The sequence below is a fragment of the Acyrthosiphon pisum genome, chromosome X, assembly GCF_005508785.2.
Source record: "Acyrthosiphon pisum isolate AL4f chromosome X, pea_aphid_22Mar2018_4r6ur, whole genome shotgun sequence".
In the NCBI taxonomy this organism is placed as follows: Eukaryota; Metazoa; Arthropoda; class Insecta; order Hemiptera; family Aphididae; genus Acyrthosiphon; species Acyrthosiphon pisum.
Genome location: NC_042493.1, coordinates 31883010 through 31896653, shown reverse-complemented (window position 1 = coordinate 31896653; position 13644 = coordinate 31883010). Strand labels below are relative to the sequence as shown.

Genomic DNA, 13644 nt, shown 5'->3' with positions numbered 1-13644 from the left:
TGTACCAAATTTTAAAAGCTTAGTTATAAAAGAAAAAAATTTTACGATTTTTCAACCACAAAATTACTTGCAAATTTTCGCAATTTTGACATATTTCGTATAAATTTAAACTTTAAGCACTTATAAAAAAAAATTGTGACTAACGATTTTGGATTTTTTTTTATCACTGTGAGAACAACTTATAAGAAACCTTGTATTAAATTTTCAAAGTTTTCTATCCAACCAAAAATTTTTTATCGTTATTTTAAAAAAAAATACTTAGAAAAATTGAAAATTTCATTTGTCTATAAATAGCTCAAAAAAAGTCGAAACACTTTGAAAATTTAACCCTGTATAGACAACGCTATTATTAACATCTGTTGCAAATTTCAAGTGCTTACAATAATTATTTTTTGAGTTACAGTAAAATTAAGTTTTCGTTTTTGTCAAAAATTGGTTTTGCGTAAAAATTCGCGTTTTTCCGTTATTTTTTTAAGGTTTTTCCTGCCGCTTTTGAAAAGTATTGGGAAATTTTCACTTTTGACCCCCCAAAGTACCAACTAGATTCACTTTCCTTTCAGAAAAGGTACAACTTTTGAAAATCGAAGCATTTTTACTGCTTCAAAAGTTGTCGTCAGACCCAAAAAAAAAAAAAAAAAAAAAAAACACACATCATTGTAAAATCAATACATTCATCACTTCGTTCAGAATCTAAAAAAGAAATAGGTAACTGATAGGTTTTAGTTATTTTTTCTGAATTCTACAATAAATTATAATAAAGTTAATACCTAGGTATTAATATGTAGGTACCCTACATATTTTGTAAAATGCATATGGCTTTTGGAATTAAAAACGTTGGTGACCGTAGTACAGTTAAAACCTTTCCCTGGTAACCTGAATAATTCCCGCATATATACTACAGGTAACTTATATTATAATGAGCACACATTTTTTAGTTATATTTACCTAAACAAAAAGGTTAACCTATTTCTTAAAGTAAATTACATCATACGGTGGATGAAAGCGCATCGAAGTGGGCAATTTATTGTACCCGTCGTATCTTTATAGACGCCTCCAGTGCTGATATTGAAATTTTTAGGATTTGCTGAAGTTTTAATCGAATGCATACCTAACGTATAACTTAATACCTTTCTTACTTCTATCTATTTAAACAGTATTCTAAATTGTTTGTGTTTTTTTAAATATTATACTTGTACTTTCTAGTTTGTACCAGATTTCTTATTTTGTAAGTAAATAATAATAGGTACGTCATTGATAATAATTCAGCCTGTATTAGCCAAAAATACCAATGATACAGGCATATTTAAGTCCATGGAAGTTAAGTAGAAACGTTATGAAAAGCAAAAACAAACATTAATTATTATATTTTATTAAATGCTGTTAGAAATGTTGTCCCCGTTGTTTATAATTTGGTTATTTATATAATTTTGAAAAACACTTAAAATTGTATATTTAACTTTTCAACATTATTTATTCTATATCCTTATAAACAATCAAAAATATTTTCGAGAGCATCTAATTATAAATTAAAAATGTATATGATATCTATAGCCTATAGGCAATAAGTATATTATTATATACCTATATTATAAAATAAAATATAATATTTTCATCCGATGTTCATAATGAATATTTATCTGTAGGAATTCGAATTTGGCGATCAGACCTGGTATACGTGGAGAGTGACTCTTGTCAATCTGTCATATTTTATTAGTATATACCTACTATATTATTTTTTTTTCTTTCTTATCTTTAAAAGAAAAAGAAAATTCGTTAAAGGCGCCAGTGCACGGAAGTAAACCACAACCTTATGTGCATGCATCAAAACAGAAAATTGCCAAATTTGGAAGGACATATTATAATTTCCAAAAATGATTTCTGCCCATTTTTTTCCCCACAATCGTTTATTCATTTAAATGAATATTTCAAATGCAAAAAAATCCAAAAAACCACTTGAAAACTAAAATTATTATAATAATTTTTTCCTTTTTTGAAATACAAGTAAATTCATAATTTTATATAGGTATTTATAATTTGTATTTAAACACAGGACAATTCCAACCCCCCCCCCTTCTGGCCAAAAAGAAGGGTGAAATTTATAAGTGCCCTTGATCGTATATAATATCTAAATACGGACCTGCTTATAATAGACATAATATAGGAGAGTCGCCCTGGAGTATACTGGCATCGGATAGAGAAAACTAGAGGCAAGGATGTAGGTCGGGATGGACCTAGTGGCCGAGTTTGCCGAATAAGAAGAAGCTTATAATATGTATTTTATATAAAAATTGTCTTTTTTTAGATACCTACCAATACATTTTTAATTTTTAATATATATTCAAGAATCAACAAATTTGCATTTCCAGTTATAAATTAGATTGACAGATTTGCTTAACATTTTTCAATTTTTGATACCCATCTTCGTTTACTTTAATAATGTGTGTATACAGAACTCATTAGAATTTCAATAAAGACCATTTTTAAACTTTTTTTTTTTTTGCCTTATATCTTTCTTAACCTAACCTTTTGGCTTATGCGTGAGTTTTTAAAAGCTAGATCGTTTTTCCAGCGCATTAATTTTATTCGTTGTCAACATGTCACGACTGGAAAAAAAGTATACCGTTTTATTTTAATTGTATATTATCTTGTTCTCGTGAGGAGGACTAGACTACGAAATCTTCAAGTCGTCTGCAAACGAGGAAATAATTTAAATCAAATCAAATAATTTATATTATAATATTATTGATTATGAATCTAATATGTTGTGTATCATAACAAAAGCTCTCTCCTTGCATCGAATAATTAGTTTTAGATTTCAAAGACATTCCTAATTTTGACGAATCTCACACAATCATTTTATGCATTTTTTATTTATCTATTAAAAAGTAATTAATTTACTGTTGGCCGTAATAGTACTTCTAAAGTCAAACAATACCGATACGCAAATAATTCTTGGTGAGGTATTTGATAAATACGAATTCGTACGTTGTTTATTCGGGATTCATTAAAATAGAATTTTTTCAATTATCCAAAGTGTTGTTTCAGACCCATGAATGGTAGCTCCCGATCAATTACGAAATATTTATTTGAAAGCTATGAATGCACATACACCCCACGAAACAGTCGAAGTCAGAACGTAAAGTAATAATATTATATTATACTGTTATGTATAACATTATTGTATTTTCAATAGGGATTCTTTTTTTGTTGTTGTTATTATTATTATTATTATTAATATAAAAGTGGTCGCTGTTGCCCTTTAGATACAAAAATATGATATAAAATCATTGCACGATCACATGGACAACAATAATTATTATATTATTATTACGTAAACACAACGTCAAACCTTTCAATGTATTTTCCCGAGCTATTTCGTATTTGTTCTGCAACATCTCCAGAGTCACGTTGAATTCGGTTTTGTTGTGAAGTTTAAACACTTCCATACGCTTAAAATCCTGAAACCCAATATGAAAATATTATTCAACGTTATAATAACAGCTCTATAAATAAAAAAAACAGCCTCGCTATATAAGATACTTGGGTTGCGATTATGATGATGTTTCACAGTCGTTTATCTAAGGTTGAATATAGGAAACTGTATTGAAATTTGGTGAAAATATTGAAATCACGGCTTCTAGTGTAGTTTATAGGAGATTAAATAATTGTCTTAAAAATAAAAGATGAAACATTTTTGAAAACATCTCGCATCGGTTTTTTGCCTATGTTTTGTGATATAACATTTTTTCAATAAATTCACAAATTTTCATATTTTTGGTTCAAATATTATTTCTAAAAAATCATATGAATTGCCAACTAAAAGGTTGAAATCTTTATTTTTCGCAATTACCTAGTATATTATCTGTATAGGCAATATTGACCTAAAAGCACTTATAGCCAAACTGAGTCAACGTGTTAATGTATCAAACATTTTCGATGAGGTATCCTCGTCGGATAAACGCGTGAAATAACCAATTTAATAATAAAAAACTTGTTAGGTACTATCTATTACTCACGGTTTTTGGAACGTCCACCGTGGCCACAAAACCATCTTTATTCACTCTGTGGAGATATCTCACGCCTAGTGGTAGCATTTTATTCTGGACCGTCACGTCAATGGCGTCATCGATAAAGTCGTTTTCGTATACCGTAAATTTCCTAGTGAAGTTTCCTTCGATGATTTTTATTTCATCGTACACGACTCTCGAATCCCCGATTATTTCTTTCGTCAAGTCCTATAATGCATGTTGATAAAATATTAAAATAAAATATGTAATATTAACTTACAATGAATGGAACAAAGAACACGAATATGAATTATTTGTAACAAATGACAGGCATAGCATACAATCAAGACGCCCGGATTCATTTTGGAAAGAGGCAGGGGTGATGCATAGATGCATTATTCTGGCAGCGGGACTAACATTCTATTATAAGATAAAGTTAATCATACTTTTTTTGGTACATAAATCATTAACGATTATTGTAATATAAATATAATATAATGAAATCTGTCGTTTACTAATTCAGTCTCAGTTAATATTTGTAATGATTTTTTTTTTTATTATTATTTGTTGACCCGCGGCAACTTAGGCCTTTGGGTGTTTTTTAAACTGTGGGGAACAGTAGTTATAAACACGTGTCTTGGAAGATTTTCAAGTGGGCACCTGTAGGTATCTGCCATGGGCGGGGGGGATGCGGCACTTGTGATCCGGACACCATGACTTGCCCGAAGAAAAATGCCACCCGTGAACCGAGGTTTGAATTTGTAATAATTATTCGTAATCGAGGGTATTATTTTCTATTGGAGACATCAAGCGGAGATTTCAAATGAGTATTTTCATAAGAATAATATAATTTATATATTTCTACCTAACATTATAGTTATTTTAAATTATCATTAATCAATAACGATACGATATTTCGTATTACTTGTCGTCAGTAGGTAATTATAAAGTTGGATACCTACCTAATTATATTAGATATATACGATTCAAGAGTCACGGTCTTAGACTTGAATATGCATTTTTGAATCTTTGATCATAACTTGTTCAAATCTATTATAATGTCAGAAATTGGGTATTTTTGTTTTCACCTGTGAGGAGGGGGTAACTTGGCCAGAAAGAAATTGACATGCTCTGTATGTGTATACTGTACTACAATTATTCTATAACAGTGAACTTACTTCGTATTTGAAATCAAATCTACCGACGTGGTATTTCTTATCAATAGGGAACTGTAAAAGTATTTCTCCAACGTTCAGCATACTGATTTCTTTCAGCGTCTTGGTTTTGGTAGCGTTCATCAGGGCGCTAGTGTGTGGCCAAAACACCTCGATATGTCGATGAAAGTTCAACCTGTCGAAAGCACACCACCGCTGTAATACTATTGTTACAGTAGCTTCCGGTCTCAGAAGCCAGACGTGTTTATAATAGTTTAAATGTTAATCATATTTTACGGTGACGTTTCTGCGATAATGCGCAACGCAAAGTACTGAATGTTGACGAACGGAGTAGTTGTGTTAATGAACGATGTGAAATGGTCAAACGACTCGAAGATCACCATTGCCGATGTGATTTTGATTTCCGGTGGGTAAAATACTTCCAAACTGTAAGTTAAAATAATATATATTATATAAACATCTATTGATTGCGACGCATATGTGAAAATAGGGAATTCAATCAACCTAGGCTTGAGCGGTTGAGCACTACAATTATTTAATGGAAAGCTCAGTGTTAAATTAAAAAAAAAAAAATTCATTTTCAGTGAAACGTACTTAGAATACTAATATATTAATATTTAATCTATGCTGTTTTACAATAAGTCAAAAAAATATTATTACCGATTTATAATTTATCAAGGAATTAATTGTTTACTACTTATAATATATCAATTAACTATAATATATATACAATTATAAGCGAATGATGAATTAAGACATTTCGTGATATACATGTATTATGAACATGTTTTTAAATTATACAAGCGCAGTTGCAAGACATATTCTAAATTAATGTAATGTATTTTTAATGATAAGAAGGTGCTTAATTTTCACTGAGGCAGACTTAAGCTCTCCCCTCCCCAGGTTCATAAGATGCTTTAATAGCAGTTCAATATTAAAGTTATTACATTGTTGTGATTATTTTTTTATGGATTTAAAGTTCAAATTTCGACAAAATTCATCAAAATCTCGAAAATGCGCAAATTATTTTTCGGTTAGAAATTCATAAAAGTTTTTTTTCATAGCTAACATTAGACATTTTAATAGAAGATTCCCCACAACTTTTTATGCCTTTAACAAAAAAAAAAAAAGTTTACCGGAAAGTAACATTCATTTTTTCCGAGCGTTTGAATTTAACATTTTTACGATATTTGATATTCAGTGGTAAAGTCATGAATAAAAATTAATCGATTTTTGATATTTTGTTGTAATTCAAAAACGAATAAACGTAGACACTTGAAATTTTCACCAAATATTTATATTAGGATTTTCTATACATGGTATAACATAAAAACTATTTTAACTATTTATGTGCTATTTCTATGGAAGTTCGCTGAAAAGTTAAAATATTTATAGTTATGAGATATTTTCGATTTTTATAATTTTTTTTTTAAATTATTAAATGTAATTTATTAATGTCAAATTAATCATTTCATTTATGTCAATTATCAAAACACATCCATTGCAATAAAATACTCGACGACTATTGTACAGCAGAGGAGTACTCACTGGTCAACCTTATTAGAATTGTTTTTGGGTAGGAATTTGATATTTGAATGAAAAATTGGTCAGATATTAAATTTATTTAAATACTGCATCTATATGTGAAATTATATAATATTATATCACTGTTGATGTTACATGTATACATTCAACTCGTTTCATACTCATCACTATAAGTAGTATGTATTCAATTTCTAAATAATAAAATCTGTTATTACAAATTGTTATGAACACCTTGAAATGAAAAAAAAATCCTTTAAAAATGAACGTAAACTGATGAACTTATTCAAACGAGATGTTAGCATTTTATTTATTTATATATGTAAAAAATAATTTATATTTTCATTTTCATTTTTCATAGCACGTATTTAAAATGTTTTATTTTATCGGCAGTGTAGGTAAGTTAATCTACATATTTGATATTTCAGACGCTCTGAATAATATTATTATTATTACAAGTTATGCACGTGTGGTATATCTATACACAATATTATTTATAGAAGCTTCATTGAACATTATTTTTTAACACAATTTCAATAACTTTTCGCCTGTCTTTTTTATTCTCGGTATACAAATATATTATTATTTTTAACTCTGTGACCTCAAAATGTCTTTTTTATTATTATTCGCTTTGGTAAATTGGCTGGCTTTGATTTTTCAGAATTCATGAACATAATAATAATATGACCACTCTATAATTACTTTCTCTTTCAAATTTCGTTTTTTTTTTTCATATTATATTCTTTATACATTTTTAGATGATAGTAATAAGCAATATAAAATAAGCAATCATAAAATTATAACAATACTTACAATTTTGTTTTCAATAATCTAAGCTTTATACTCATACAAATAGAAATAAAATAACTTAAACAGGGTCTTGTAACTATATAAGTAATAGAATCACTAAAAATGTTATTATGATATAACCTTATACTATGTTAACCTACAGTAAATATTTTTATAATTATAATATTTACAATACTATTATTAAATCTAATATCCAATATTTATCCATACAATTTACATATTTGACCTTAATTAATCTTAAGATACTGATAAAAGCAATCTATATATTAACAAAAATTGAATTATTAGAAATTTAAAATGAACTAATAAATTGTATTGACGTTGATGTCTATATTCATAAAACAATAAGCAATACTAGTAATAAGGATTAAGGATATTCATCGTTTTATAAGAAAATATTTAAATATGTGTACAATTTTTAATTTTAAGTCACTATATGTCGATTAAAATATATTATGTAATAATGTATTGTATTAACAACAATTATTATTATTATTATAAAATTTAATTTTGCTTTACGTGTCTGATTTGATTAGTTATAAAAGAATCAAAATAAACATAAACGTTTAAAGAATTATAAAAATTGATAAATGTTACTATGCAAAATTAGTTTAACTCACCTGATGTTATGTGGCGTGTTTGGCTTTTTGTACACCAAATTAGAAATGTGTCTGTGCTTAAGGAAACTCGCGTCAAACACATTATGTATGTCGTAAAACTTTTCCATTGTCTTACCACTGAACGTGTCAACCAAAAATACGCGATTTTCAGTCCTGTACGCCCACGTTACCAAACCATTTATTCTCTCTTTCCAAAGAACCTGCGTCAAAAACATTCGTACACTTTTAAAACCGTCCGCCACAACAATGGCATCGTCGTCGACGTCACCGTTGTCCGTCATAATATAGTTAAGTGAGGTGAGCCACCTATACGATACCTACCTCGCTGAACGTGGCAAATTCGTAATTCAAATCCGGCGACCGGTAATGGAACAGATGCGAGATAAATTCGAATTGGTCGTGAATTTTCAGGTTTCCGACAATTACGTATTCGTTGGTAATGTTTTGTGGCAATATCAAATGCGTCGCAAACGAAATGTTCCGGAGCGACGGTATCATCGCCGTGGAATTAGCTTCGAATCTATTAGACATATTATGTAAATTGTATAATTGTAATATTTAGTGAGTAGTGTCTATGTGAACTAATCTTATTATCGTGTAGATGCGAAACGAGGTATTCGTAAGGTATGATGATAGATTACTACTCCATCCCATGAAATGTAAGCGCACTCAGAACATTTTTTTACTCTAATCTTGTTTTACTTATTTTATTTCAAACATTTTGGAATTTTTAATAGGTACTAGTAAAAAACTGAAAAAGTTATTACTTTTTTAAGTAGTAAGAGAGATTTTTTAATATTTTGTATACAAACAATAATTTTATAACTGAATCGCTGTAAATATATTTTCATTATTATAAAGCGAAAACAATTTTAAAATAAATGCCGAGCGCAGAGTTGTAAATGGATGAACATATTATATTATGTTCCAAATACGTTAGTTTTGTACTGAGAAATAGATATAGACTGCTTTAATAAATCTTTGTGGCTAGGTAACTATGTATACGGAAAAGGAAAATTATAATACTTTTGATAAGTATAGAAATTCTCATTTTACCTACTCTGAAAATCACTACGATGAAGTGACAATAAAAATCTATAATTTAAGATTAGACCTATCCTGCGAAATATTTAATAATATTATTAACATTATCAAGTTGTCTTATACATATTTATGTTATGTAATTACTTGCAGAAGTCCATATTTTAGTATCTGTTTTTAAATCACCGTTTGGCGTTTGTCGATAAATTAAAATAAAATTACTTCTACACGAACCGTCAACATTCAACAATCGTTTCAACAAATGGTACATATATTATAATAAGTTGTGGCCCCCTTCAACTTCCTCTTAACATTATTTTAGACATATTTATTATTATTATATAGGTACTTAGTATAAGACGAATAACTGTATATTTATAACTGGTATTTATGTATAGTATATTATAGGTATCTAATATAAATATTTGTGGTTTTTGATAAAAAAAAAAAGGACCATGAGAATGTAAAAAAAATTGAGTCCGTGAATTTGGTATTTTGAGTGAACAATTTTTCATCGGCCACGGCCCCTTATTGATTATGTATAGCGTCGGAACTGGCTATCCGCTTACTGAAAGAGTAAAATTTTGGGTAGCTTATATAATCTGAGTACAACGAGATCGTGACGGGCCTTAAATATAATATTATCTTCGAATTATAGTCTCCAGCATGTTCATTTTGACTTGAAATTTGCATAATAGCATACTATGTAGTTAGGTCAGCATGTAAATTGGGTTTTCTATTAATATCATTACTCACAATTATTCGTACGTAGGTGAGTCAGGTTAGATTTTATTATGGGCCATAGGCGTGATTTGGGATGGAGGTTTAGTTCTTTAGGTGGACTTAAATATATTTAGTATTTATTTTCTAATTTAAAACATCATACAAATTATTATAGATCTGTAACTTCTTTGTTATATAATATTTTTGAAAAAACTAACGTCATTGTCATGAGTAATAACTTATTTGGTACTACTTAAGTTCCTATTGTTTAATATTAATATCTGAATAAGTTGTGATTCACTACAGAACGAGTAACCGCTCCGTATGTGTGTTTTACACTTAAAATTTAGTAATAATATTATAACGTTCTCTTAAATACCTTTATAATATTGGTATCTAGGTAATAGAAGTTACCTATCAACCCTAAACTTGAGGCAAATAATAATATATTATTATACCATATTATCATATTCGTATAGACACGATAATAATATATATAGTTAGGTAACGTTATACAATGAGAGTGACGTACGTCCATTTGTTGTTAGCGGTGACACGTGCTCCTACGGTTATTTGACTGATACTGTTCTCGGGGGCAATGAAGTACACTTTGGAAAATAGCTTTTGGTACGACATTTTGTTTAGCGCGTATTCAACGTCAACCATTCCCCAGATGTGATGTGGCAGCGACATTACCCAGTCGATATTTACGTGTCCCTGTAGATATCGAGATTCCACAGAGCTTCTGATTACGCCTTTGTCACCAATAAACCTGTCAGGACAAATACCGTGATTCAAATTATTATTGGCGGAAAAAAATTTAACTATCGATTACACGACCAGCAGCAACACGTACCACAATTTGACGTTTCCTAATAACAACGTGGATACCCCATCGATTATCGACTCTCCTTGGACGTTGACCACATATATTCCTGGCCGTTTGAACACTAATGAACTCTTCACGAACACAGCTTGAGAGCTATCTTGCATTGAAGATATCTGGAAGTATACCCATACAAACGTATATAATATGTACAGTTTTATCATTATTATTTGAAACTAATTATAGTATTATTATATAAGGACATTTATGTCTGAAAGAACTGTGATGACAAAAATAATGATTGCCTTACACGTGCCCACTCAAAATCAAAGACATTGGAGCCTTGCCACTTGTGTTTTTTTTTTATTTTAATGAACTTTTAACTCCTTGCGGTGGAAATCTGATATTACGCTTATCAACAAATTCAAATTCAAAATGTAATTAATAATATCGATCATGTTTCATTCACTGAATAATAATCTGCTTGATTAGGGTACCATATTTAGTCAGTATAGGTACTCGTTTATCTTCAAAACAAAAAAACTCACACACATCCACATTGAGCATAGGTATTTAATATAATATTATTAAAAATCAATTAATTTTTAGAAAAATACATAATTACAATGTTTAACATTTGTCGAGTAGAAACCAATTGAATTTATTGATTATTATTTATTTATTCAGCTGCAGAGATGGCCAAATCAAATTTGCCAAAGCGCCAGTTATGAAAAAAAGTCTCACGGACAGCATTGTATTTGAATGATTTTTTTTATGTTTTCCATATAAAAATTGTAAAAATATATGATTTGTGCAATATAAATTTATAAACAATCGATTAACGCACATGCCTGTCTGCCTAACCGATGTTTATATCATGTTTGAATGATTCATTATAATATAATACCTTTATTAATTGCATTTTTTAATACTACATTCGGACTTGAATAATATAGGTACTTTTAGAATTTTTACCTGAATGAAAAAGGTATAGCGTGGGCGTATATAAAGGGTAGGATAAGGTCAACAGTTTAAAACCCTAATTTTAAATGTACTAAAAAAATTCCCTACAGTGAAATGTACTAAAAAATTGTATAACACAATTTTACAATGAAATTAATTATATTATCGTAGGTAGTTACATATTTCGTCATAAATCATAATTCATTATCGGTTTTTGATTTATTTTTATTTTAAATAATATTTTTTCATTTTGACAAGAAGAGCAGGTGATATTATTAAGAAAAGAAATCTAATACAGGTGTCCGGTTTCACAAGTCAAGTTAAATTCCATATCACCTCTAAATCGCTTCAATCCCTTTTCAAATTATTGTTGTTGTTGCGTGTATATAAAACAAACATACCTCAACAGTAGTCATTTTTCCTTCGTCAGTGGACACAATCAGTGTACTTAGTCTGATTATTTTCTTCATCGATTGCAACATCGCTAAGATCATATAACCATGGGTATCGTGCTTCACTTGCATTACTATACTTCCGACCGAAACCCCTTGTTTGGTTAAATAAGCTTCCAGCTAAAAAACGGTTTAACGGTAATCGATTATAACAATTATAAACATATCATTATATTGGTAATATATTATAATAGTTTGGTTATAACAATATACGCCAAAAAAATTTAAGCGTCTAGGTTAAGGTAAAAGTGGGTAGCGAAAACAACTCCATCTGCTGTATATTAGGTTTCAAATATACTTTGTGATTGATAAGAGATCAATGTAATGGACTGGTTAAATTTGATTTTTAAGATAGGTACCTACATCAACATGATTGTATTAAAAAAATACCATACTGAACAAGGAAAACAAGTGGATCAGTATAGTATAATTATATCTTTTTTAATTATAAAATTTTCTTGACAGTCATCTAACTTTTTGTTGTTACAGTATTTTATTTTATTTTTTTGGCAAATTTAACAATTGATAATATTATGTAAAATTATTTACAACAATTTACATAGATATATATCTATAGAATAGGATACAATATGAAAATAATACCTAATATATAATAACTATTTTAAATTACATTTTTATTTTATTTTTAATTATTGTTGTTAAGTGAGAACATCATATATTATAATTCTAAGGTTATAGTTTATGTTATACATTTATATTAGTATTAGTATTTCGTTAATCGGGTTGGTCGATGTTTAGCCTAAGCCATCACATATTACTTCTAAGTCTTTTCCGACGTACCGTAGAATGGTGAAAATCTATGGTTCTATCTTGGTAAAAATTGTGTAAACTATTAGTCTAAATATTTTGAAAGATATAGGTATATCATGTATAGAAAAAATGATATTTTACATTTTAAGTCATCTATCTGAAAACAAAAATTAAAAAAAATGTTGTCAAAAACATTTCGTGTAAATATTCGCACTGTTTATGTTAGTTTTCCCAATTTACTATAAAGAACGGAACTGGGAATTCCTTGTTTTTATAATCAAAAAGGTGGGTAAGTGGATTTCACTCTGCTGTACAGTAGGTTACAAGTAGGTCACTGTATAATGGATAGTATTAAATTTGAATTCAATGATATAATATCACTGTATAAGAAAAACGATTCTGAGCGGAGACGGTTTGTCAGTCTAGGTATTAGACATACCTATTATAGGTAGGTATACTTATCTATAGTATTAAAAAAAAAAATGATCTATAATAGGTATCAATAATAAATTCCAAATTAATCATATCACAATATCCATTAGGTAACGCGTTATACATCAACAATAAACCGTGGTACTATCATAGATATATAATAGTATACTTTAGAAGTTTCAAGTACCCACGAATAATATTATACAATCACAACAAAATAACTAAAATAGTTATCCTAGGTTTTTAATATGTAATTTCGTCCAAATTTGTACTTAAAATGAC

At 28.7% G+C, this 13644-nt stretch overlaps 1 protein-coding gene across 1 annotated transcript in view; it reads right to left on the bottom strand.

Annotated features, from left to right (window-relative positions):
- The window catches only part of LOC100165697, a 127030-nt gene that overhangs the window by 68014 nt on the left and 45372 nt on the right, over positions 1-13644 (bottom strand). Inside the window, exons 40-48 of the mRNA XM_001942580.5 lie at positions 12109-12279; positions 10775-10920; positions 10451-10690; positions 8476-8674; positions 8155-8354; positions 5459-5608; positions 5186-5357; positions 4017-4235; positions 3350-3458 (exon numbers count right to left, since the gene is read on the bottom strand). Coding sequence (XP_001942615.2) covers positions 3350-3458; positions 4017-4235; positions 5186-5357; positions 5459-5608; positions 8155-8354; positions 8476-8674; positions 10451-10690; positions 10775-10920; positions 12109-12279 — 1606 coding nt within the window. The remainder of the gene's footprint in view (positions 1-3349; positions 3459-4016; positions 4236-5185; positions 5358-5458; positions 5609-8154; positions 8355-8475; positions 8675-10450; positions 10691-10774; positions 10921-12108; positions 12280-13644) is intronic.